We start from the raw sequence: 27,742 nt of genomic DNA, 5'->3' as shown, positions 1-27,742 counted from the left end.
CCTGCCACTCTCTGATGCCAGATGACTAGGATCAGTTTGGCACAAGTGGGAGAAGCATTGCAGAGACATTGTCTGGGAGAAGAGAATGCTAAGTGAATAGGAAATCGACCCAATGAATAATTTGCACTCCTATGTTTGACATTTTCTCTGACCAGCCGACTGTTTGGGTTATTTATCTTTCTCAATAACAGAGGCTGATTGTGGAGCACTTCACCACTGATGACTGGGATGCTATCATGTTTCGGTCCTCATTCAAATGAGGCCTGCCTGCATTGTCCTCAGAGAACATCATTCATCCTGTCAGGGGAGTCTTACTTCAACCCTCTTTCCAATACGCCATCTCTTTGTTCTGCAGTCCTTCGATGTCTCTCGATCAGTCCTAAGGCAGGCCGCGCTCTTTACATTCAGCTCATTTGAGTAGTACAAGCAATTTGCATTTTCGAAAAAAGTTCTACAATAAAACCCCATCTGTGTGTTTCCTGTATACAATCTACATATCCATATAGAGCTAGCGACACTGATCTACCAGACTGATCTAGTGGAATGAAGACTAAAAATGTTCACCGAGTCTAAAAAGAAGCCTGACGCATGAAGATAAGGCTGCTGTGACGTGAAAACCTCATCGCTACGAACAACCTGTCTGTAATGGAATGATAAAAACTATTTTCAGTCGACTGCTCAACAAGTTATTGCCAATGTTTGGCATCTAACAAGCTTTGAAGAGAATCTGTGAGCTGAAAGTACTACACTTATGTTTATTTAAAGCAACAGGGGCATCAGGAACAGGAATAGCAGCAGCAGCAAGTAAAGCTTCAGTGGGGAGTCTAACGTAGACCGTGTTGGTGCTGCAGATTTGGGAAGAGTGGAGAAAGAGGGGGCAGACGGGGTTTGGTCAGGGCACCTGGAGTCGTTTGCAGAGCGAGCGCAGATCTTCGCTGTTTAGCGCATCGATCCGACGGTGGTACTCCGTCAAAGACACTACCTGGTAGTACAAAAACAGGAACAGGTGGAACATAAAACTCTGCCACTTCTAATGCCGACCATGGAGAGAAAAAAAGTTGAGTTTTGGAAGTCAGTGTGTGCTCAATGTACACTCCTCTATTCCAAGAAGGTTCGTGTTTGAGCTTTGAATAAACAAACTTAACAAAATGTTTACTTTGGGTAAAAGAGAAGGGGTTGGAGTCTTTCAGAGCACTCAGTCGTTTTGCATGTTTGTGTAACGTAATCAATAAAATTTTCCTACTAGATTGATTTGGTTATATAAAATATTAACTTGAACCAAACATCGCTACACTGGAAAGGAAAGCACGAGCAAGAGAGAGACGGAGACAGAGCAGGAGTGAGAGGGCTCCTTAGAAGTTACACTAGATTTTGGATGTGTGAACATACAGCGATAACAACAGAAACAGCTGTGGTCTGACTGCTGCAACATGGTTTGCTGGAAATCACAATCCACCAAACTACAACTCAGACAGACCAACACAACACAGTGACCTACTAAGCATGGCTTCATTCCAACAAAGTTCCACCCCACAGACAGCTGCAGCCTCCAATAATCCACTGTGTCTCAGCAGAGGGAAGAGACTCGTGTGTGAGATCACAGACAAACAGTCATCTAAACACTCTCAGAGATCTCTCTTACAATCATGAACACTGTGAGAGCCTCTTTTCATTAATTTTTCACACAGCTTAGATAATCTTCTAGTCACCTTGTTGCTACAAGTGTAAATAAATTTTTAGTAAGAGGCTACCTTTATACAAGTCTCAATAATGCAGCAGGAGTGGTAAAAGACAGCCCTCATCAAAAATGCATCTCTGCTAACCTTCACCTGCAGCTAAGGGCACTTTGGTAAGACTGAACCTGAAAACGGGCAAGCTAGTAGCACGTTAGCTTGGAGGGGCTGCGGCAGACTCAGATGGTGACTGAAATGATGACCTGGAGCGATCAATGTCAGAGGAAACAATAATTAAAAAAAGACAGGTCAGTGATTGAATTTTACCAGTGTGATAAAACAAGGGGCTAAATGAAAGGCAGAAGTACGGTTTATGAAACTGAAGGAAAAAAGTCAAAAAGCGTAACTTTAAATAAACAGGGGTATGACTACAGAGCTGGATCCTCCATGTGTCACCTGGGTCTGGAAACTTTCACACCCCGTACAGAGCAGCGCACATCCTCGCTGGCCAAAAGAGACAGACAACGGATATGAGCTCTGTCCTGACTGCCAAACAGTGGTCACATAGTAGCCACTTTGTTAAACACCAGTCACTAAACTGCACCGGGTCAAGCTAAAGGGCTAGCAGGCTAGTTAGCCTTGCTAGCGACTTAGCGGCATGCTAATAATAATAACAACAATAACAGAAAGCAGGATATACACTGGTGTAGATAGAAAACATGAAGTAAGCGACATACACAGGTGTACTTAGGGGTCAGCTGTTTCTCTTGCTCCTTCACCCTCCTAGAAAACATTTCCTGTCGAACTGGGCGAGGTTAAAGCTGGAAAGTCATATTAGTGATCCTTTAAGTTCTCCCAGTGTAGCCCCGAGTTGGTATTGAGCCTGACAGCCCGCTTGACTAAAATAGAAACACTTTTTCCCCCCCAAAGGGGTCTGTACTCCGTGTGAGTTGTGTGACACTGCTAACATCCAATAACAACACGGGTTGGGAGGAGACCCGGTTTCCTATTGGATAAAAAAACGATGATGCCATCCCCTAACTGACAAAATTTAAAGACACAGTACAGCAATATTTCAGGAGGTATACACTTGTATATTTTAAAGATTTCTGAGTGATAACAAAAAGAAAACATTAAAGTTTATTACATATATTATAAAGTTTAAAATATATATATTTAACTAAAACAAATACAATTAAATGTAAAGCTTCTTTAAAAGTCTGTTTTGTCAGTCTTGCATTAAAAACAAACACAAAACTACTAGTTCAATATCCATAACAACGAGCTGTGAAAAAGACATTGCTTTAAACTCATGGCTCAGGTTCCTATTTACTGATTCTGTAATGGATCGTGTAGCCTCTGTTTGCCAGAAGCCCAGGGAGAAACAAATCAGTCCACTTTGTTTCCTACATCATTTATTTACATTCAAAGTTAAATGTACCCCCATGTATCAAATTCTTCACACAATGAATTCATCCTTTCATTATCCACAGGGCTGTCTGAAGTCTCATTTGACCAAATCTCATTCACCCTACAGAGGCTAACAGCCCTCTCCTCTGCACTTTCTACTATCACTTCTGTAAATCTAGACTAAAGACACTATGAATAGCAAGTTTTGCAAAGAAGGAAGGACTAACATCTGTGCCACTTTTTTTTTTTTTGATTGGGGGGACTTTTAACAACTCAAACAGCAAGAGCAACTCATAATGGTGTTTTTGCCATTCAGCAAAAGACATTGTTAAAGGCTGACGAACAGGAGTGACAGTCACACAACATGTGGTGAAGCTACAATACAGCGACTGAGAAGAATCAACAATTACACAAACATGCAAAACACTTTGGTTGGAAGTTCAGAGAAGCGCAATTCCAAGCAAAGCAAGTGTTCACACGTCTTGAAGAATTTACACGTGATAGAAAACAGACACAAAAAAATTTACGGTTAAACCAAGAAATGTGCAGTGGTACCCAGAGGTGCAAAATATAGAAGCAGAATACAAAACTGAGGCTCAACAAGTACACATCTCAAATGGTAGCACACATTACGTTTACACTATGCATTGCATAATGAAAGCAAATTAATGTTATTTAACATTTAATTTAACATATATAACAATAAAGAGCAATTTTAACACATACGATTGTTTGCTTCACAGGATATGGATTAAAGCACAGTGGAGAACTCACTTAATCCATGTCCACTTGACTCATGACAACACAACATGTGCACTTTTAGTAAAGTGAAGAAACTGTTTTAGCTGTGTTGACCTTACCTCCCACTCCTTGACGTTGAGATCGGTGATGGGCTCGTGCTCATTTGTTTCCTTCACCTCATTCTTCTTGACAACCCTAAAGCCGGGCTCCTGTCCAATCCCTCCAACCCCTTCACCGTACATGTCTGGGCTCCACTGCATGAAGAATACATACAGGTGGTCTGACCTGCAAGAGACAGTCAACACAACATTCACGTATTATTATCCTATTTGGCAAATGTGTTTGCTAACAGCTACTTATTTTCATATTATGGGAACCGTGCTAAGTTCAGGACTTCAGAACTTATCAGAAGTCCTTTTTTTTTTTTTAAGTGCCCACCGTCTCTTGGAGAAGACAACTGGATTCTTAGCTAACTAAAGTTACACGTGCCAAAATAAAGGAAAGCAAAACAAATCAAAAAGATAAGAGAACCTGCAGAAGTTGCAAAGTTTTTCATCTTTCACTTTACATGCAGTTACACTCGTCCACTCTACAAAGACAGAGCAGCTTTAAGTAGAGACATCAGTGGTCAGTCTCTCAACAATGTGGCAACCATTGTGCCCCCTCCCCTCTCATGTTGGAGACAGAAGAGGAAATCACTTGATGTCAACCATGCAAACAACTGAAAATATGAAATAACACATGAAGAAGTTGCAAACAAAAACAGGACACAGCCTGTGTTGTGCACTGCTCGGGTTGGTATAGAGAAAGAGCCGTGACAGAGACATGCTGTTGGGCTCTATTCAGTTGTGTATGGTTCATTCAGTACCCTCCTTTTCTACCAACAGCTATGCAAGGACACTTAAAGACACATCATCCAGGTCGCAGCCCATCTGGGTCAAACTACAAAGAGACTAGCAGTGTATAATGAAAAGCACAGTTGGCAGCTATTGTTGTTAATGAAGAACACAGCTACATCTTAGCCTGGTTTCAAAAATTAGTAAGTGGCATGTATTTTAATACTAGCTTTGAATCTGCCATATCCCTGGGCAATTAATCATGAAAGTAACGAGCATCACAGCAAACTTGTTGCTATCAGGTGGGGAATAGTGTAGCTAAGCATTAAAAAAACAAAACAAAACAGGGCTTTAACGGGCAAGATTTTACAAGTTCAGAACGAACAATGATGGCAGGGAAGTTTCTGCACTCAAGACACTCAACACATTGCATGATGAGGCCATGATTATGGTACCATGACTAAATAAAAGAGACAGGCCTGTTTATCTGACTCAAATGTGATTAGCAGCCTGGATGAGTGCCACGATGCTGCAGTAAAACTATAGAAAAATACTAAGAGCAGAAGTAGCTCTGTGCAGTATTTTTGTCTCCTTACTTTTAAAAGGAGTCCTAAAGTATCCACAAACCAGCGACTCTGCAGTCAAGTCTGTCAAAAAATGACCCTTTTTTTTACATATTAAAGAAAATTGACTTATTAAATTAAACTATTAGTTCAATTGGGATTAACACGCCAAATAAACGGATTACAAGGAACTGGACTGGAAGCACACAGTTTCTTGTGATATGTCGCCTTTCAGTGTGAACCGCTCTAATGTAATTACGACTACTGCTGACTTGGCAGGAACTGTACATCCACACTGATCTTGGAAAAACTCATCAACAAGCCGAGGCTATTTTCAGCTGACGTGAAACATTACAGATTTCAGGTCAGGAAAAGTTCATGAACACATTCGTGGGTATTCTGAGAACACAAATCATGGGCTTTTGGAAAGAAATAAGACAATCAGTCGCGTGTGTGCCCCTGCGTTTCCCTGCAGAGTGAATAAATAATAAATCATCTTGCTGTCTAGCACAGGCGGCAAAGGGAAACGGGCACAAGCCACAGTGGGAGTTGGATCTGACACTGAAAGCATGTTTGATTGGTTTCAAATATTAAAGGCAGTGGAGGTTAGGTGGCTGAGCTATTGTGGTTTGTTAGGGATATAAAAGGATCATACAGGCTCACTTTACATTGTTTCTATCTCAGATACTTCAGTATCAGCTGTACAGTTTTAAAGCCTGTTATTTTGATTACTATAAACCTCATAAACTTGCACTCAAACACACTGTGCTAAGCAGTAGAAGGACGTGTAGCAGAGATACTGACCTTTCCTGCGGCACAGCGAACCAGTACTCATGCTTCTTGCCCAGCTGGGCGTACTGCTGCATGGAGGCGCTGGCATTGGAAACAAATGTCTTCTTCATAGGCTTCCCCACTCGCAGACACAAGAACTTGTGAGAACGATGCTTCCGCCTCTCAGCCGACCCTGTACCTGGACAAGGGATTGATCACATGGTCACAGCATAAATATCTTAGCGTGGCTAAATGACTGTTTATTCTACCCTAGCTCTCATTCTTTACTTGAGTTTTAAATGGATCAAGCTGAAAAGAAATGTGTTAGCAAGAGTTAGAGTCAGGCCAGTTAGGCTTAGTTAAATATTCTGTATCCAATGACATCTTACAACAAAATACAGCTGCCTAACAAAGTCGGACACTCTTCTTATTAATGGCCTTATTTATGTGACCTAGTTTTCTGTCTTTTATTTACTGGTTACTTCAGCTGGCATTAGTGATTTTGTGGCAGAAACATAGCAGATGACAGAAATAAATAGAGTGGCACACTATAATTGATAGTGGCACTGGGTTTCTGCCCATGGTGCATTATCATTGGCCTATTATGAGGCCACAGCTCTGCTAGCCCAATGAAAAGGGCCAGTGTAATATCACCGCGGCAGTCATATGGCACGCGCTCCCGATCGGACAGTATGTAACTGGGAAATGATGACAGAAAAAAAAGTTACATTTTTCAAATGCATTAATTTGATTTGAATCTGCTTGTTTTGGTAGCCGCTGCCGTCACTTGTGTGGGCTGTGCTAATGCACACAGAATAAAAGGGCAGCCCTGCTGAGATGCCCGGGAATTAGAACTGCTTCTGCTGCTCAGCTCTCTGTGCGACAATAATTGCCAGGGAGAAAATGGTAAATCTTTCTCCCACTGTCTCGTCCGCCTTCCTCTCGGGGAGAGAAATCTGCTCGGAATCACAAGTACGTATTCAGCCAGAGTGGGTTATGTGGACACATGTGAGTCAGTGATAGAGACAGACTCGAGGCCACTGTCGGATAACGAGACTGCTGCTGCAGTTTTTCAACTGATAATTGTCTACATTTTACAATCCATTTTCCAAATCACAGATGATTTTTTCCGAGGATCTCTTGAGCGCTTAATGTAGTTCCCGACTGACATATTGCTACAGCCAGGTAATCCATCACAGTGAACCCACAGCTTCCTTTATAAAGTTACAGAAAGTTGAGCACTACATTTGCAAGCTGTCTCAAAATTGAACTCGAAAGAGAAATCATAAGCCAGCGCAGATGCTTTAAAAACAATGTGTAGTTGTGAGTTGTTGCATTACAGTGGCTCCTGTTGAGCTGCCCACACTCTAGACAATAACGTTAAATAAAAGCAACATTTTGTTTGCTTTTGAAGGCGAGGATACCATAATGAAACAAATGGAAAGCAGCGGCTGCCTGGAAGGTCATGCAGCATTGGAAAAACTAAGTGGGTAGGAATGTTACGTATTTCACTTCTTCAAGGCTGTTTTGTGTTGCACTTTATTATTTCTCTGGCATTTGTGGCCACAGAAAGAGATATTTTGTTTGGTGTGGGGAGACTTGAATGTAGGGAACAATGGCCCTGGAATTTTAGCTCAGTTATGGCACTAGCTACTTACAAAAAATGAAAACCTAAACTTAAGAAAATGTATAAAATTGCAAGTATCATTAAAGCTTTTGTTTTTTTTCTTTTTGACAGATGCTTTTTATAAGTTACCAAAAGGTATTTTTGATGTTTGACATTGTCAGAACATTAGTAACCTGTTGTATTATGCTTTTATCATGCCACTGAACACAATCATATTGATTCCTCCTTGTGAAGCTTGTCTAAATGAATGTGAAAGAAAAACTAGAGAAGGAGGTGAAAATGAATAACACCTCTGTGAATGCCATCTCAGAAGGTGTTTTGATGTTGGGGTTTAATCGTCACTGTGTTTCCCCTTTGAGGGGGGGGAGGGGGCAGGTGTGTTTGTGGCATTGTGCCGTTTGATAGGCTTTAGCTTATCGCCAAGGAGGAGTGGCCCGGACCACCAAAGCCAAAGATCAAAGAGCTGAATAAAGCCCCATAAAGCCTGGAAAGCTCCGCCAAGCTGATACCAGCAGACGATGCCATTTCCCTTCGTCTTTATATTCCAATTACTAGCAGCGAGGCAGAGCAGAAACGGAAAGGTTATCAGGAACTAACACAAGAGAAGCGATTCAGAGGCAGGTATAGAGCAGAGAAACTCACTTTGATAGTGTTCAAAAAACGTGGATGCAGAGGTGCAGCTAAAAGACAACATGAGGCCAGATTCATGGTCTGAAATGTCTTGCAGCTGCAGCCTCAGGTAGAAATGATTCGTTTCCTAACTGTAAGTCAGCATGTGTGTTTACCCTCTGCAGAGTTCTGCACACCGTCCCTTTGCGTCTGCTCTGCATCCTCCTTCTCCTCCTTGCCTTGTTGCATAGTGTCTGTTTGGGAGGCATCTGCACCCTGGTTGGCATCCACCTGTGGACTGGCTGAGACAGAGGTGGTTTCTGTGGCACCAGTGGTGGCTGAGCTTTGGGACCCTGGGCGAGAGTTGCTGCTGCTGGGACCCTGGGCCTGGCTAGTGGTGCTGCTGGTGGTGGTGTTATTGGTGGTAGTGGGTGTGCTTGGTGGCTTCTCTACGCTGTGTTGCTTGGATCCCATTGGGGACTGGTTATCGTTCTCTGTGGCAGTTTCTGGTGGATTGTCCTCTGCTTTCGCCACAGTAGGTTCTTCAGGCTGGCTGGCCGAGCCACGGGCACTGCCTGCAGTCTGGGAGCTGGCAGCCTCCACCTGGGTGATGGTTTGCACAGACTCTGTGGAAGCGCCAGACGATTTATCTAAGCGCAGATCCTCACTGGATGCCTGCTCCTCCTCCCGAATGGGGGACAGCTCTGTCTCGGTGAAGACGTCTTCGGAGAACGAGCCCTCTGTGCTGCGTGGGGCTGTGCTGCCGCTGTCATTGGTCCCGGGCTCCTTCAGGCGCTGGTCTGGTTCCTTCTGCTGTGACGGATGTCTCTCTGCGGGCAGGGGCTCCAGGTCACTAGAAACATTAAGCAGAACATCACAAAGTTCAGCATGCATTCCACAGAGGGATCAAATCTTTACACAAATCCTGTTTGACAGACTGGGGCCATTAAGTTTGAAAGACGGGTGGCATTTCAAGTGTAAGGGTTAACCAAAAGGTTTTGGAGACCCAGGCTAAGGAATGTCAACTTCTGCTGCATCCTTTTTGGTCAGTGTTTCTAAAGTTTGTGTCCTTTAGCCACTTCTTGATCAACGATTACTTAAAGTGAATCTATAATTTGATGTGTTTCCCAAATAAAATCTGACTGAAATCTAATATTCACACACCATATTAGTAAATTCAGCAACAGGTTTCCTATAACTGCTCTTGTAGTTATAGGTTGTAATGTACTAATGAATGAGATTTAACTCAACTGGATAGTAAATTATGATACGATCTCCCATCATTAAACTGATTTTGTTCACCATATTTGTGTCATGAAAATTCTCAAAGAGACCCGTGGTTAATCATTAGCCATATCCTGAATAAATAAATTGGTCCAAATAAAAAAAATGTTCTATGTCTCCTTTTTGGAGAGGTCAAGCACAAACAAGAAACACTTGTGTGCAGCGAAACCAGCACAGTGTGCAGAAACCCATCCTGCAGGCACTTGTTGCTCAGCTGTGTAGTAGAGAGGGGCAGAGGGAGAGGAGACAGAGGCGACAGGCCACAGCTGAGAAACAGCTGGGTCTGGCAGAAAAACCAGCCATTTGCCAGCATTATAACTGCTCCACAGGCAACAATCAACCAACTAAATACAGCTCTGCCCGGACCCTGCTACCACCAGAAGAAGCGTGGTGTTCAGGGTGGGAGAATAGCTCAACAGGGCTCATAACGCTGCAAAATATTTATCACTTAACTTCAGCAACACTAAACAACCAAAGTAAAGAAAAAAACCCAAAACAGATTAATCTGTGGGAGGAAACACAAGTGAATCGTTTGAAGTGGCTGCTTCCTCCCTGCATTGAGAGGTGAGCAATCACAATGTAGGAGGGCAAAGGCACACTTCATTAACCCCGCTGTAATTGCCGTTTCCTTTTTATTTTGGCGTGTAGGGGAAAGGAATTAAACTGTCGGTTGGCTGCTGATGCAATCTGACTATGGGTGCAGCAGAGGAAAAAACATTGATTACAGCGGGGCTGCTGCATTTCTGTCAGGGTGAATGTAAGAGACGGACGCGTGGAAGATATTAACTCAGAGTAAATGAACAGGGATTTATGTAGGAGGAAATCAGAGTTAGAGGCATTTATGGCTGCATATGCTTTAAATAATGACATCTGTAGTCCACAAGTCAGCTTCTAGTACAGCACAGCCTGCGCATACTGTACGTCTTTGTTTTCTCTTACTCAGGGACGGTCTCTCTGATCTTGGGGTCAGTGATCTCCTTGCAGATGGCGGCAGACTGCACCTCCTCCAGAGGACACATGATGCCGTACTCCTCGCACCCGTGGGCCTGTACCAGGGGGTCCATGCGGTGAGGGTCGAACATGATGTTGTTGGGCGTCACCAGCAACACCCCACTAACTGCGCCCTGAAAGCAACACAGAAAATAAAGGGAAAAAAGAGGGGTGGGTGAGGATATCCATCACACCCTTTTTTTTAATACATCAAAGGAAGCACTTAGCATGTTATCCAGCATGAAAGATAATCAAAAAGCACTCTGCAATACAAACAACCAGAGGCCGAATCCATTTTAGACCACAAATGTCCTAAATCAAGTAGAATTATTGACTGCCAGCGCTGACCACTTCAGTGCTTTCATTTGGTACCTGGGAGTGAATCAGCTGCAGTTCGATACAATGGATCTGTGTGTGTGTGACAGGCTGTGTGTATTTCATACTACTGACCAGGGGGTGTGGGTGTTCTTAAAGGTGAAAATTTTCTTCCCTTCTGTTCAGTTGTTTTTATTCACACTAATGTCACAGCTCAATTTAGTCAGAAGAACTGCAAACACTAATTAAATTTGCCTCCATCACATTTAGAGCAGGGGCCTGGAGTGTGAGGCAGGATTTGGGCTTTAGTAACGTTACTTCTAGATGAGCCACGGTGCTGCATACCTGCATACCCAATTACGTTTTACAAAGATACCACCTACTGACCAATCATCACCTGACCTGGAAGACCCCTCTATAGTTTCTAGAGACTGTCAACAAGTTTTGTGCTTTTCCCTGATGCAATGTTAAAGCGTTTTTGCCCTATAAGCCTTCATACAGTGATATAAACCTAAAAGAGAACAGCTAAACTTTGATCATGTTGACTGCACTTTTTTTTTTACACATTTTAAAACCACCAGAGCTGCAGGTGAATACCGAAAGGCTGTCTTACACAGTATAAAAACACAATAATTGACAGAATAGTCAGTTGTAATCATAGTCAGATCTTCAGTGTTGTCAGTTTTTCTTCCTAGCTTTAAATAGCCTTAAATAGTGGCTTGCACTTTTCCACTCAAATGTCTCTTAAGCATTTAGCCTGTGTCGTGTGTTTAACCTCTTTATATTTTTCTAATGTTGCAGTTTTCTCTCTTGATAACAACCTTGCATGTGGCTGTTTAGCCTGATTGCTGATGTTAGGGGTAAGTGAGCACAGATAATGAAAAGATATTCTGGGTATGTGGAACTTGCTTCGTAATCCCGGCCCCAGAAGACAAAGAAGACATAAACACACTATTTAGCCGTACTGGAGACCTTTTAAGAGCTTGAATTTAGAGAACACAGTTTATAGCCCTTCAAGGAGCCGCAAACTCCCTGCTTATAGACCTTCTGAGCAACATTAGCCATTATCAGCTGAATTAAACTACAGTGAGCAGGAGAGACACTTGGCCTAATGTGCTGCTCCACAGGGTTATTCATATCTGCCCACACATGTGCCCACATCATCAGTATTTTCTATACTTTTTTATGTGCTTTTATTACAATTCATCTGTTTTTTTATGTTGGAAATAATAACAATAACAATAATAATCATAATGGAAACAACCAGGGAAAATGTAAGTAAACGCAAACACATTTTGGTGTAATGACTCTGATGTTGCTGAGGTTATTAAGAAGGGCACAGCAAAAGCAACTAGAAGAGCAGAAGAATATTAAAATGGACACAATGACTCACAGACAGAATTGCGCATTTATTTGATTCTGGTATGTTCAAGTGAAGGATTTGATATTTTCTTTGCTTAGTTCTTGTATAATTCTCAATTGTTGGCTTGAACTCTTAAAAAAACCCACTTGACCCCTGCACTGAGTAACTATACAATGGCGGTGATTAACAACAGCTTCACTGAACATAATTTTTCTTTAAACTCGTCTGATACTTTTGACATTTTCTGCTTTTTTTTTTTCTGAAGTACTGACCTCCTGCATCTGGCAGCTTGCAAATTTAACTTCTCACCAGCACACCCACTTCAGACCTCTCGCTTCCTACTTATACTTTTGCTGTCAGCAATTGTGAAGTTGTGAACACTTTTAAATGGATGCGCTGCTCTTTATATTCATAGCTCACCTTGCCATCAGTGATGTACTTGCAGTTGATCTTGAGGAACTTCTCTGTGAGGGCTTCTTCCTCCTCGGACGTGGATGACACCACTCTGGACTGGCGCAGGGCTGAAAACACTGGAGGGTGAATGGCTTCTGGTTTGGGAGGGCCATCAGAGTCCTAGAGGAAAGATGGGTGGTGGCACAGAGAGGAAATAGCATGCGTTAGACTGCTTCTCTGATTATAATGTGACCTTAAAGCAGAACTCTTCGGACTTAGCGCAAAGACCTGGGGCTGAAAAATAAAGCCTGGAGTGTCCACTTGATGCTGGCTACAAAAGCTAGTCAATCTCTATAGACGCTTATGTGAAAATACCCAAGTTTACACAATAATACCATGTCTACAGCCTAGCAAAAAAAGTGTTGTCCTCTATTGATTGTTTTCCACTTTATAAGCAGAGTTGTATCTGTTTAAAATGTGCTAAGACTTAAAAATAGGGGTGTGGCCTCTTCAATTGGTAGATGTGCCAATACAAGGTGCTGTAGCTGACTGCTGTCTGCTAGCCTTCACCTCAGCTAATCCGCTTAACTGGACCTCTTGACTCTTTGCTGGCTTTTGAAGAATATTAGTAAAATGATCTGCTGTGTGGTACAGACTACGAAATTGGTGGTTTTTATGAGTTACTAAGCACTAAATAGCAGATATGCATGCCCCTGTGTGGCACAAGTTAGTGAATAACTTAACGCTCCCCTCTCTTGTCCATATACGGTCACCTTTGACTCCAGCCTAAAAAAACAAACAAACCAAAACCTGGTGAGGGCCAAAATGACAACGCTGAGGCTTAAAAATCCAGATATTTGTAGTTGACATCATGGTGGCTTCGCCAATCTTTTATATAAAGCTTGGACTGGTCTACATGAATTCAGTCTCTTTCATCAGGACTGTAATTATGTTGTCCAAATCTCTAAATAGATTTCAACCAAGGAGACCATAAATGAAGAACAGGCATAGCTCGCTTCACTTGGAAATACATGGTGTAACTAATCTGTGCTTTGTTTCATCAAACTAATGTGTTTGAGTCCCTAAATGTATTATCTATATATAAACAGATATTTTCTGCACAGCGGGACAATCAGGTTAAAAGAAACCCAGCGATGAGTCAAATGAATGCACCTCCTGTGTGCCTTCACGTCACACGGGGTAATTATTTAAAAAAAGTCAATACGAGACTAGAGTTTTAATTACACACAACCCGATGTTTAGTTAGTGTAATTTTATTAAAGACTAACATGCCCTTGAGTTAAGAGTGATGGTTACTTTTGCACAGTGGGCGCAGTTTTAAAGAGAGCAAAGAGAGGCTCTTATTTTATTTATAAATGGATGGCAAAAACTTAAAAATACCCTTCACATGTAATAAAATCAGCATTCAGCTCTTAATATTGTACAGTCATGAACTGATTATCAGACAGTAGGCCTTTCACCTTTACTAGAAGTAAAGTAAAGGAGCAGCTGTGTTTTGAGCTTCTTGACAATTTAGCATTTCTAGGCTGTCTCTTTGTGCCCGTTTGCAGTGATCTTTGAGCGCTCTGTCATCTTTCTCATTCCTGTGTGCAGTACTTTTGTATATCTTTATCTCTCATAAGTAGTTTTGTGTCCATTCAGAGTGATTCTATGTATCTCAGCATCCTTTGATTCATTCATTTCATTAAAGTAAAATGTAAAAAGCTAAATGTCAGCCAATACAGAAGTTTAGTCCAGGGCTGTGTGCAGGCTGTGCACAGTAGTCTTGTTTAGTAATCCATAAATGATTCCAATACCCATCACCTTCTCCACAGCAGCTTCTTTACTCGTGCAATTAAGCCGAGGCAGTTCATGTGTAAAAGAGTCTACGAGTTTGGCTGAGCATGTGTACCGTGCATGAGAAGTAGAAAGTGGTTGTCTGTGGAGTGGAAAGTAAACTGAAGTTTCCGAAAAACAAGACATCAAGCATGTATTTCAACATATACCCGCCTCCTGCATCCTGCCCCAACTGTAATAAAAAGGCATAAAATGTATAAAGGTAAAGACAGGGCTTTAATGCTAACCAGCAGACACGCGGAGCAATGCATTAATGAAGCATTTGCAGACGTGCGGACGTAATTAAGTAAATATATTTTCCTCATAACCGCACATTATTCTGGAGCCTGCCAGATGGCACGCAACCAAGAAGGAATTTCAGTTATGTCTCAGCTACATTGGTCCTTTATGTAGTACAACGACATATACATTCTAAGGCAATTTTATTAGTGTTCTTTATTTACACCATGGTTAATGCAAACCACCACAGATGGCGTGTGTGTTCGGCCGGAAACGCGAGGTGAGGTGGGATTGGTGAGTCTACCAGCTGCCTGTTGCCATGCAATGACCGAGCCATGGGGAGAGAGTAACCGGCGTGAGTCCACAGGGACAACTGTTAGTCTGATTAACCTCATATTATTGTCTGCAGGAAGGACTGTCTGAGTTGGGCAGAAAACAGCAGCAGAAGCAGTGGATACAGTAGCTGCTGTAGAGAAATAAAAAGGCGAGGAGGTAAAGAAAGCTGAAGGCAATGATGGGCGCGATTGGAGTGAGGACGAACAAAAAAAGAAGAGCTGGACGTAAGAGGAGTGTGTGGGCGTTATCATCAAGGGCGGATTTTGACCACGAGGGGAGGGCGTTTAGAGCCGGTGGCGAAGTGAAGAGCGATGAAGAGCTACAGTAGCAGCGAAGTGAAGAGCTTAGAAGAAGAGAGAACCCGGGCCTGGAACAACTGTCTGCTGTCCTCCTGACATCCACCCCCACACCTCTCCCTCTCCGTCTCCCAGTGCAGTCGACAAACAGCCTGCAGCTACTGACCCACACCAACACAAGCAGCCCAGACACTGGCAGCCAGGGGACGGCTGAAGGGGCCGGCCAATCTGTTACAGCCAAAACAAGCATCTCTGAAAGAGGAGAGGATTAGAGGGACTGAAAATTTTTAAAAGAGACATAAACAGTAGAGGTCGGAGCTGAAAATAAAAAAAACGACATCAAAACAGCAAATAAATCGGATTCTCCGATCTGCGGGAGCTTCTGTTGTGGAATTTAAGATCTGAAGCGCAGCTGTTGAAATGAAGGAAACGTGTGGGAATTTAACCAGCTTGTCATCCACTTCAACTCAACACACCTACACCTACACAACTGCACTTCATCGCTCCACTTTCCAGGCAAGTCACTTCCTAGTGACTCATTCAATCTGGCCTTCCTGTTTCAAGGTTAAATATGAAAAGAGTAGGAGGCATTTAAAATAGACCGACTGGAACACACCTGAGTGTACATGTGGTACACACCTGGGCTAAAATGAGCAGATGCAGATGTCAAAACATGTCCTCCTGCACAGAAATGCGTAAAACAAACAGTCTCGCATAGGCCGTCATTACTCTGGCACGTCTCAAAAAGGGGTGTTATGTGTCGGTAACAAAATTAACACCCATCGCACATCCCACACAGTCCACATGAGACTGAGGAATGAGAAGGCATGCTTGCTGTCCGTCAGCTGAGACCAGTTGCTCACCAGGCAATATGAGGACAGATAATTAAGCTTTTGTGCTAATTTGAGAAATGTTTACTCATTTGAGGTGAACAACAAGCAAGCCAATAAATACATAGAAATATCATAATAAATAAAACAGTAAATAGTTGCTTGCTGTTGCTGATGAGAGGATGTGTCCTTAAAAGTAAGCAGGACTTTTTTTCTCTCCTTTCCTACAAGTCTGTACAGTGATTAAACATCGGGAAACGATCATGTGATCCAAGCATCCAATCGTGTTTGATCACATCTAACCAAACTGCCAACTTCTCCTTTCTTCCCTGTGGTTCCTCCTCGACTACCTGCACTGCTCATTCCTTCCTGCAGCATGCTGCTACTGGCTGCTTCTTCCGCCTTCTCGCTCCAGCACCCCACCTCCAGCTGTCTGCTTCCTTATAAACAAAACTTGTGATAGCACCTCTTAATTTGTAAAATGCACGACATGACATAATTGTAACCACCAAAGATACTGTCTTTACAGTGAAATTCTACCCGACAACTATTCATATAATATTATTTGCAGTTATTGGGGAAAAAACAGTGTATTAAAAAATAAATAAACACTTACACAGGAAATAAAGAGGATACCATCCGGGTGCTGCTTATTAAATCTACTTAACTGATCATCAGGAAGCGCATACACCTCTATAAAAGCAGATGTTTTAGCAGTTTGCTGGTCAGGAGCATTTAGGTATGTGCTAACACAATACCAAAGTGGAAAGAGAGCAAGAGAGCAATGCCCATTTCCAAAGAAATTTAAAGTTCATCATTCTACAGGAAAAAAAGATTTTCACAAGTGGAAAAAAATTCAAGACAGCTGCCGATCTTTGCAGGAGTGTTCCCAGTGAAATTCACCTCATTGTCAGACCGTGCAGGGAGCTACATGTGAGCTACATGTCAGACTCTACAAGCCTCAGTTAGCGTTAAATGTTAAAACTCATGACAGTACAATTAGAAAATGACTGAATAAGTAACGCAGGGTTTCGAGAACGTTTCTTTTCTTTACAAAAAGAACATGGCAGCACGACTTACAAAGTTAGATCTGAACAATCCACAAGATTTAAGGACAAAGTTGATGCTTTGTTGGTGCTTGGTCCAAATGCACAGCACAACATTTGGCATAAACCAAACACAGCATATCAGTGCAAACAGCTCACACCAGGAGGGGTGAAGACTTGGGCGTTTTGCATCCACAGGACCTGGGCACCTTGCAGTCAGTGAAATGACCATTAACTTCTCTGTATACCAAATTTTAGAGTCAAATATGAGGCCATCTGTCTGACAAATAACGATTGGCAAAAATTAGATCATGCAACAGGATACCAAGCACACCAGGACACAGAGACACTGAAAGTATTAAGGTGTTGAAATCGTCCAGTCAAAATTCAGATCTCAATATAAATGAAATGTTGTGCTGAGAAAATTAGCAAACAATTGTATCCATTTATCAATTCAATTTAGCTTTTAAACAATTTGCCTCATATTTATAGCTAACTATTTCAACTGTTTACAGATATATGGCTGTTTCAAGCACTTTCAAGCACTACTTCAGGCTAAATATGGGTATCATTTCATTTAAACAGACTACTATTCTGTTCCTAGTAAATGTTCAGATGTTACAGTTTAATATGTGGATATATATTTTAAAACGATCCATCACTTTTTTCTTTTAGGCAAGTTCAAGTTGCATTTTCAGGTTACTCATTTCAAATAAACAACTGACATAGAAGCTGATTGAACTTGCTAAGAAGTGCAGCTGACAGATCAGTACACTTTTACCTCACATAACTGTGAGTCAGTATTGCTTTTCTGCTTTTTATTCTCTAATATACGACCAGAATATATTTTTCACTGGCCTCTAAGGCATCCAATATTTTTTAGCAGGTGAGGGGACACTAACCTCACCTGCCTCCTTATTGCAGCCCATATTAACCGTCGGCTTTTTACCAGAACAGTACGGCAAGGCAACAGACAGCAAGGGAGAAAAAGGGAGAACTCAGACAACCTCAGCGAGGAAGCCTATTAAGAAGACAAACAGACTTTATTTGACTGTATTTGGTGTGCTGATGTCCTGAAGTGACCAGATTCTTAGACTGTGAGTAACATCTGAGGGGAGCGGAAAGGCAGAACAGGGAGGAGTGTTGAACTGAATATACAGGAAAGAAAAGGAGAAAGTGTTGCTAAAGAAGGCCTGATGTTGCCACCAAGAGCTCATCTGAGGGTTTCAGGGAGGTGGACGGAGGGTGGTAAATCTCCTCTGCAGGAAGGTGACAGCGATGCTGGGGACAGGAGATGAATGTAGCTGTGTTAGATGACAGGTGTGGTGGGTTCACAAATCAATAACATTTTAGTCTCAAACCAGTATTTCTCTTTTCGCCCACAAATAGAAAAAACAACAACAAGAGGCTGTGGCTGTCATAGAAATGGTCTCAACACAGGCCACTGTGAGACAATAAAGACAGAGGCTGTATTGATGAACACTCATCCACATGCAGAGGAAGGAAGCCTGCAGGTGCCACACGGCTATGACCTTGACAGTGACACATGGTGCAAGCAAAAGAAAATCATTCCACAGCTCCACCGTGTGGGCATGGGTGGGCTCTACAAGAGAGAGCACACAATAGTTGCCTGAAACCAGAAATCCTCAAGTACAATGTGTACTGTTGTTTGTACTATCTAGTACTACAGTCCTTGCTGAGCTGATATAATGAATCTACCAGCATAAGATCCTTTTTTTAAAAAGTTAATCTTAAGATTGGTGCTAAAATACAGCAGGTGTAGACGGTGCTGGGTTTTCAGAGATTGAAAGACTAATTTTAGATCACATCCAAGTACAAGAGAGGAAGGAAGGAAGGCGGGAGGTAAAACTGTTGCCAAAAGAGGAAGACACAGAGAAGGTCACAGTAGTAGCTCCACCACCAGGGTGAATAAGTGTGTGCGTGTGTCAGTATGAGCACGAGGAAGGTCTGGAAAGGATAAAGAAAGCACGCCTGCCCACACAGATGACCAGAGAGCAACTATGCCAATGAACCGTTGGCTGCCAAATAATCCATCGACAGTAAGACCGCCAGTCAGAAAGTCAGCCAGCTAACCGTGCACACATGCAAGCTCGCATACACATGCATGCACACGAACACACCCAGTCAGACAGCCAGCCAACGATCCATGCCTGCAAGATGTGTTACTTTCTCTTGCCAGTACCAGCAGGCCAGCAGGCAAACCAAGAGCATGAAGACTCTTCAGTGCTGACTGATCTGGCCTTTAGCTCCGTCAGAGAAACACTAAACAATCTAACTGCATGGTAAAAACTTTTAGCTCGCTCACTGAAGCATGGGCGCTGTTGTTAAACAAGTCCATTAAAGCGTATGACTGATTCACATTTTGCTGCAGATACTCTATAGACTTTTGATGTGACACCTGCCATAAATAGCCACTCTTTTCTCCTCTGCTTTCCTATAATGGAAAATGAAGAGTATTCGCTTCAGTATCAGACAGGACAAAACTAGGAACACTAAGCAGTCTAGATATCCGAGTACTGTACTTTTACCTCACCCTCTGTGGGGGAATTTAGAGCACAGACGAGCACCATCATTAAACAGCACACCACCAGCTAACTTAAACTAACAACGTGTTGGGGTTCCACCTAGCAATTTTAACAACCTTAAAGATGATAACGTCACAGCCACGATGTCAGACAGCACCGGTGAAGCTCAAAAGCCTCATAGAGTTTGAGACTTAGCACGCAGAAGCTAGTTTGATATCACGTTAAGCACCAACAGCTTATTGGGAAAAGATCTACATACATGTAGATCTTTTCCCAACATCTACATGTTCTGGCTTATTGCTGCGTGTGATGATTTTGAGGGCTTATGTAAACTCAGCATTCCCAAAATATACATAACTTCAATATGAATGCATAACACTCTGCAGGCAAAGAACTTTAACAGGGCCTTAATATTTTGAGGCTATTTTGAACATCTAATTGGCTTTTTAAACATCTCGTGCCATATCTGACTCCTTTTCATATCATGATCTCGAAGAGAAAAATCGGAAAGTAGTTTCTCTTCAGGGCACTCATCTTCATCAGGGTTATACCAGCTATTTGCTGCTCGCACTGCCATTGCTATAAACCTCCCACAACCATTAATTTAGATAATATCCTCATTGAGACAAGCGTGCCGAGCACCAAAATAGGCTCGTAATTAAAAGATGCTGGGGATTTAGAAGCGGAGGGAGGGGTGGGGGGTTATTAAGGTCCTTCCTTCCAAACGGCACCTGGATGCCACATCCTTCTATATAACTACCAACTAACCCACCCACAGACACACAGTAACATATACACACACACACACACAGAGGAAGTGGAAGGCATTGGAGGATCCAGACAAGCAGATACAGAGCTGACAGATACAGACACGTACTTTTGCTCACAGACAGACAAACACACGCACTGAGTTGACACTTTGAGTGAGGTAACGTTTCCTCCCTTCTGCCTTCCAAGCACACTTCCTCTGCCTGGAGTAATTGCTGCGTAGCACTTGTCTGGGAGAGAGCGAGCTGCTCCGTTCATTAGTTACTCTAAATATCACGCCATCACTTTTAAAGGCTTAATTTCTCTGCAGTCACAGCCCATGTCTCTGATCCTTCCCCCATCGAGAACCGCAGAATACGCTCCCGTTCTCACTGGCAATGACCTAAATAGATAAGTGGTAAATGGTTGGTAGGGGGGTGGTGGTGTTCTTTTGGCAACTATGGAGAAATTAACGGACAACAGGAGAAAAGAGCAGACCAAAGGGAGAGCGTTTGTGGTGGGAGGGCATCAAAACTCAAGTGGAGTGCCAGTGAACGCGTTGGTGACAGAGACCTGCAGTATCCACGCTCTTACAAAAACGGCAAAACAAGACCGACGTTTCCATGGAGACCGGCAAACAGTAATATTTCTTAAGGGACCGCTGAGCATTCAGTGGTGCTTAACGATTGGCTCATTCAGATGCTGCAGACACAGTACCCGAGGGAGATGGCTCACACTGCTGGCCTTGAGAGCTACGAGGCCAGCATGTGTACGGCTGACTGGACCAGACCTGAAGTCACATCAGACGTAAACCCACCTCCAGCTTTTCTACATGCTTTATGCTCAGCTAGTGAAGATGAGGAACAAGAAGGAAGTAGCAAGAGAGACGATAGCATGCAGATATGGTTTTATGTTAGAAATAATCCCTACTGCTGGAATTAAAGGGGTATTGCAGAGATATTTTTTGCTCTAGTAACTAGCTTAGTTAGCCACATTAATGTCACGTATCTTGATCCCCGTGCGACGCAATTACAGTAGAGAAGCAAACCAAAAGTGCTGTCAGCTTGGATACTAATTACCAGCTCAGAGACCATTTTTCTAATAGCCTCTTTCATGCATACACTTTCCTGTGTAAATGCTTGGCCCATTTCACATTTTTGCCTCACGCTTAAAAAAAGATGGTGGTCAAACATGAATAGAAATAGAACCATATTCATACGGCACACACGCACCATTCTGATGTTCTTGAAAGGAATCTGAATATACACACACAGGCCACTTTGATACTAATCAGCCAATCACATGGCACCAACTCAAAGCATTTAGGCATGCAGACATGGTCAAGACAACCTGCTGAGGTTCAAACTGAGCATCAGAATGAGTAAGAAAAGTGATTCAAATGACTCTGAACGTGATGTGGGTGTTGGTATTTCAGAGACTGCTGATCTAGACTAGCGCACTTGGTGAAAATGTCTTGTTGATACCGTAGATAATGGCCAGACTACTTCGAGGTGATAGGAAGGCAACAGAAATACCCACTTGTTACAACCAAGCTGTACAAAAGAGCTGAGAGAACTAACAAAATTATGGATTAAAACAGTTGGAAAAATGTTTCCTGGTCTGATGAGTCATTTGAATGGTAGGGGCCAGAAACTTTGCTTAAACAAAACAAAAGCATAGACCCGCCTTCCTACCTTGTAACAACCGGTCCAGCTGATAAGGGAGGTGTAATAGAGTAATAGAGTTTGGGATATTTTCTTGACACACCCTGGGCCCCTTAGGTCCGACTAAGCATCATTTAGCAGTTGCTGTATTGTCTCAGACTTTGTCCATCCCTTTATGACCACAGTGTACCCATCTTCTGACAATTGCTTCCAGCAGGATTGCATACCATCTCAAAAACTCAAATCATCTCAGACTCCCCATTAGTAATAAAACTACAGCTGACATACTTTCAGGAACATGTTGTGATGGCTAATTATGCACCTGTGATAGAAGAAATCAGTGACTCAGTTGATGGATGAATGATTCAGCCTGTTCAGTAACTGGTAGAATTACTATTTTAAAGATGAATGTGCTCCTAATGTTATCTTTAGCCAAAACATTCTTCTGTCACCTCCAAAAAAACCCAACTAGCTGTGAGATTCATATATTAATTAAAAAACAGAAATTTGTTTGCCTCTGTTATACTTGCCTTGTGATTGTAAGGGGGCAGAAATGTCCAAGCTTACTGTTGTATCATTATGCAGCACAGCTGAGGTCCATTATGTTTTATTTATCAACAGATGATATTCCTCACTGGGCACACGTGGAACCTTATGGTCTAAAACTAGCGCTTCCAGTGTACTTACTCTCAGATACAATGAAAAAGCTGCAAAAGCAAACTGGTCATCTTTAAATTAAAATTCTGACAAAAAATTTGGTGTGATGTAAGAATAAAAAAGACCTTTACAATATAGCCCAATATGTGGTGACCACAGGAAGTGCAGGCGCTAGATTTAAAATTTGGCTTTCCAGGGGTTTCAATTCAAAAGCTCTATCTCCTTTTGAAAAACTCCTGCAGTTAATAGTTTTGCAAAAACCCCATCAACATAATTCCCTTACTAGCCCTCTACAAACACTTTTTGAGATAATGAGGACTGTTTAAGAGCCAAATATAAGAGAATTTTAGGCTTTTTTTTTCAGTTTGCATTACAGGCTAATGCGGAAATATGTAACACCTGTCAACTTCAGTGCTTAGAATGATGAAATACCACACATATGCAGCAGAGGCACAGAGGCTAACACTGTTTTACTGTGTTTGGCAGCTCAGAAAGAGTAAACTCTTCACTTTGGGAGGCGATCAGAGTGACACGTGACAAGACTAGTTACCCGTACAGGAAAATGTTCCTAGCATGTGAGATTGTGCGTCATAGGTGTGGTCTACATACCGTCACCTTCTCTAAATCAGCTTCTGAGGAGGTGGGAGACAAGGGGCTGATGGGACTGAGGGAAGGGGAGCTTCCGACACTGGAGACGTACTCGGGGTCAGGAACGTACAGAACCTGCAAACACAATCCACGTCTGTATTTACATGCACGCACTCACACACAGACAACAGGTAGAGAATCTCTCACACAGCTCAACAAATGTGACATGGCAAATAACATGAAATCAAGTGAACAGTTTCATGATAATAACACAATTAATACATGGAGGGAAAGTGACAGTCATGAAGGTAAGTCAGTGTTTCGCAGTCAGAGACAGATGTAATGTGTGTTTAGTTTCATGTTTAAAAGATACATATTGTAAATGAAGTCCATGCTGATAGATTGTATTTATTCTATTCAGCCCAGTTAATTTAAATTTGTGTATGTCGTATTAGAGAATACAGACAGGAGACTGATAATAATAATAAGCAGCTACTAGTGATGAGATGCTACCTGGAGTTACTTGGTGAGGTTGGACACATAGTATCGTTTGCAGGTGTTCACAGGGAAATTTTGCAACTTTTGGATTAAGGCCAGCCAGTCATGTTAAGGCAAGCGAATTGTGTCTTAGCTTTAGCTCCATATTTAGGTGCAGATTTCTATCATCATGCAAACTATTTTTTTAGGAAAAATCAATCAGGCAGACTTTCTTCTAATGAAGTGCTACCTCTGCAGTGACATCTGCACTATGCACTGCAATAAAAACGGTTAGTTTTTTGTGTTAGACATTTTGCACTAAGGTTTTTATTTAGTCGTAAGTCTATATAAGGTTCTTCCGATGTTTGGTCTCAACAAGGGGGGGATTTTGAGCTGATATCTAGATAAAGCTTCAGGGTAAAAACCATGGAGCTGCTTTTGCTGTGGTATAGCGTCTGTCTCAGCAGTAGACGTAGAGACGAAGGTTCAGTAAGCGCTGTCAGCATCCTACTGTTTGGACGCAGATCAACTCTGCATTGTTTGCCGAGAGCAGAGAGACAGCGAAGGTTCAGTAAGCGCTGTCAGCATCCTACTGTTTGGACGCAGATCAACTCTGCATTGTTTGCCGAGAGCAGAGAGACAGAGACAGAGAAAGGGTGGGATGCCAGCGGGATTGGCGTATGTGGCTCATCTCCATTCGACCGGATTTGATTTTCAAGCCAGGAAATACAGAGACAAAATATCATTTTGGATGTTTGTCACTTTCCCCGTTTAAAAAAAAACAGATTTCAAATTTGGCTCTATTGCTGTGGAAGGAAACATCAAAGACGTGGAAACTGGCAGCGTGGTTTAGCAGGCCTATAACATGGGTAGTTTGTGTCATGTTGTCGGAACTACAGCGTCACTGGGAGACGTATCATTATTCCTTTATAGAAACAAAATAGGTCTTTTGCAATGAACTACATCCTAATGGGACAAGTGATGCTGTAATTAGCAGGCAATTAAGGAGGGATACAGAGAATAGGGATGTGGTTTAGTGTGTCAGGGAGGGGCTTTGAGAAAGTAGAGGGCTAAAACACATGCAGCATGTAATGCTCCCTAAAATCTCCAGTTTTTCCAGCTACATTCAGAAAATGTTTAGAGCTCTGCGAATGCATTATGAACTGTCAAAAAACAGTCATTATGAGATCAGGCAGTCAGTGGGTGGCTGTGGATGGATGTGAGGCTGCTGTAGGACAGTGATGAAGTGATGCAGCTGAATATATCAGTGAAAGCGTGCACGGCGGGTCACACCTGGCCAGGCACCACTGCTCTGGAGAACAGCTTGTTCAGCTGAACCAGCTCGTTGGGTGTGGTGTCAAACCTTGAGCGCAATGCTGTTCAAACGTGTCCCGCGATTCCACCTGGACCACAAAACAAGAGAGAGGACAGAAAAATCACGCTGCTGCTCCGGCTCAGGGCATTTCTTTATAGCTGTGCACGTCAGACATGAAAGGCATAATGGGCTCTCATACAGCACTACTTGCTTTTTATACATATCTCATTCACCCGTTCACATACGTACACACTGATACATGGAGCACAATACATGATGACAGACGGATAAAGAATATCTGAAGAGAAGAGCTGTGAAATGATTTCTTTAAAGGGCTTAATGTGGCTTGTGTTTTGCATGTTAGATTTGGGATGTTATGCAGATTAAAGCTGTCAGCTGTTGACCAGAAAATAGAATTCCCATGGGATGTAGTGTTGCAAGCAGAAATGTGAACTGACACGAATGTCAGCAGCAGTCTTCTGTTACCCTGTGAACCACTCGTGTAGCAAGTTTTCTTCATTTAAAAACAAGAAGCAGTTTTATTTGTTAGCACAGACAAAGACTACAACAATGAATAAAAACAATTATTGTACCTTTTTTCCCATTTTCTCCATTACTTAACTTAATAGATACTCGAAAACTCGATGCCAAAGGTAGGTTTTCTAATCTAATGTTCACTAAACCCCTTCCTGAAAACACTAATCACAGCTTATCATCTAAGATCTGCTCATTCAAATGTCCCCACAAGGTTAAGAGTGGTAACCTACTGTTAAAAGATGCTGCCTTTTTTTTTCTCCCAAGAATTAAAAAATAAAACAGCTAAAGCATAATTAACACGATAAACAGGCTCAAGACTGTGTTTGTCCCTAGTCCACTATACTGGAAAAAATATGTAGACTACTCAACTAAGCTAAAAGTAAGAAAGTTAATCGTTGCATTATCACACAAATACAGCAGTCTTACTGGCGTTTGGTTACCAAAATCACTCTGGAGATACCCCCTGACTGCGAGTGGGTGCAGACCTGGCCCCCATCTTTAAAGCAACCTTTTTGAAGTTTATTGCACATGGTTGCATTAATGTTGGTAGTGCCACGGTCTCCAACCACTGTCTTCCTTAGTGTGACTGCAGCATTACTGTGTCAGTAGTCGACAAGAAAGTCAATTCCTTACTTCAAAACTGCTAGCTTAATTTCAAAGATACATAGCATAATTTATTAATAGATTTATATATTCATAAATCTGTATCAGAGAAACAATTACTACCTAAAGCTTTAAAATAAATATAGTAGCGAAACTGCTGTGCTGCTACATGCCACAGGAATTGCTACTCGAGAGAGAGACGGGGTGGTTAATGTCAGCCTGACGCAAACTTTACAAGAAATCTGCCAAATTTAAAGGTGGTGGCAAACTTAACAAGCAGCTCCTCTGCATACAACTTTCATTTTAGCTTCCTCTTAAACCAGGTGTGCAAAACAAACTGACAAGCCTTTAAATTTTTTTTTTTTAATGTGATACTCCGGCTTCCTCCCACAGTCCAAAGACATGCAGTCAGTGGGGTTAGGCTAATTGGAAACAGTAAATTGCTCATAGGTGTGAATGTGGGAGTGAATGTGAGTGCGATTGGTTGTCTCCTGTCTGTGTGTTAGCCCTGTGACAGACTGGCGACCTGTCTAGAGTGTACCCTGCCTCTTGCCCTAACACAGCTGGGATAGGCTCCAGCACCCCCCGTGACCCTGACAAGGATAAGTGGAAGCGAATGGATGGATGGAACTAGGAAAAAAAACATTAATGACAGTTTACTGCGATTCATTACACCCTCACTGAGCTGAATGAGATGGTGGCTGGCCAATGAACTTGCCCAACATAGTTGTTTTTTAGTGGCTCCAGGCTATCGGGCCATCAGCTATTATGCACCCGAGTTAGTTTTCAACAGCGACTGAATATCACCAAGAAAGAACAAGCATTACTGACATTATTTTGCGGGGCAGTTAACAGCAGTCAAGATGTTATTTGGCTGCATTTTTTCTCAGATTTGTTTTGTTGTTGTTTTTTTTTTTAAAAAAAGTAGGTCCAAAATAAAAAAGATTTACTTTAGCCTGTATTCACTGTTTTATTGTCTCTGATTGGTTACATATCAAAACTAATATCCCATCAACACTGTCACAGACGGACGCACAGGTGCGCACTGTGCAGACTCGGGCTGTTACAGATGCAAGGTAGCTAAATGTGTCAAAAGTGCAATTGCTATATAAGAAAGTATGGTTCTGCCGTTATCCAAAAACAATATTTTGTGTTATCAATAGCTCAAAATTCAACAATATTCACACTGAATGTAAATCAAATATTACCAGCCAGTGCTCATAATTGAGGAGCTGGACTCAAAGAGCTGCTTTATATGAACAACTTTTATTTATTTTCTAAACAAATCATCCTAAACCATATCAAGCAGGAAAAAAAAACAAGCAGAAGAAGCTGTAGTGCTTCATGTTATTTGATGTTCAACATCATGCAGGTTGTTGTGCTGCTGTGGCGGCACTCTGTGCTCAGCTGCAGCATCAGCTGCAGTGTGACACAGGTGCGTTTGCATGT

At 42.2% G+C, this 27,742-nt stretch overlaps 2 protein-coding genes across 4 annotated transcripts in view; both read right to left on the bottom strand.

Moving 5' to 3' along the window:
- The window catches only part of oxr1a (oxidation resistance 1a), a 30,223-nt gene extending 6,733 nt beyond the window's left edge, over positions 1-23,490 (bottom strand). Inside the window, exons 1-7 of one of the 2 annotated variants that reach the window (XM_085178523.1) lie at positions 23,383-23,490; positions 12,603-12,755; positions 10,454-10,638; positions 8,407-9,083; positions 6,028-6,193; positions 3,944-4,109; positions 902-982 (exon numbers count right to left, since the gene is read on the bottom strand). In XM_085178523.1, the coding sequence (XP_085034649.1) occupies positions 902-982; positions 3,944-4,109; positions 6,028-6,193; positions 8,407-9,083; positions 10,454-10,596 (1,233 nt within the window). In that variant the 5' untranslated portion in view covers positions 10,597-10,638; positions 12,603-12,755; positions 23,383-23,490. The remainder of the gene's footprint in view (positions 1-901; positions 983-3,943; positions 4,110-6,027; positions 6,194-8,406; positions 9,084-10,453; positions 10,639-12,602; positions 12,756-23,382) is intronic. The other variant, XM_085178524.1, reaches the window with a different exon arrangement.
- The window catches only part of LOC146508028 (oxidation resistance protein 1-like), a 102,088-nt gene continuing 97,748 nt past the window's right edge, over positions 23,403-27,742 (bottom strand). For both annotated transcript variants that reach the window (XM_085178528.1, XM_085178529.1), the window contains 2 exons: positions 25,132-25,241; positions 23,403-23,496 (listed from right to left, as the gene is read on the bottom strand). In XM_085178528.1, coding sequence (XP_085034654.1) covers positions 25,167-25,241 — 75 coding nt within the window. In that variant the 3' untranslated portion in view covers positions 23,403-23,496; positions 25,132-25,166. The remainder of the gene's footprint in view (positions 23,497-25,131; positions 25,242-27,742) is intronic.

The sequence above is a fragment of the Neolamprologus multifasciatus genome, chromosome 11 (genome assembly GCF_963576455.1).
Source record: "Neolamprologus multifasciatus chromosome 11, fNeoMul1.2, whole genome shotgun sequence".
NCBI lineage: Eukaryota > Metazoa > Chordata > Actinopteri > Cichliformes > Cichlidae > Neolamprologus > Neolamprologus multifasciatus.
The sequence above is the reverse complement of the archived record's forward strand: the minus strand, read 5'-3'. Positions and strand labels throughout refer to the sequence as shown.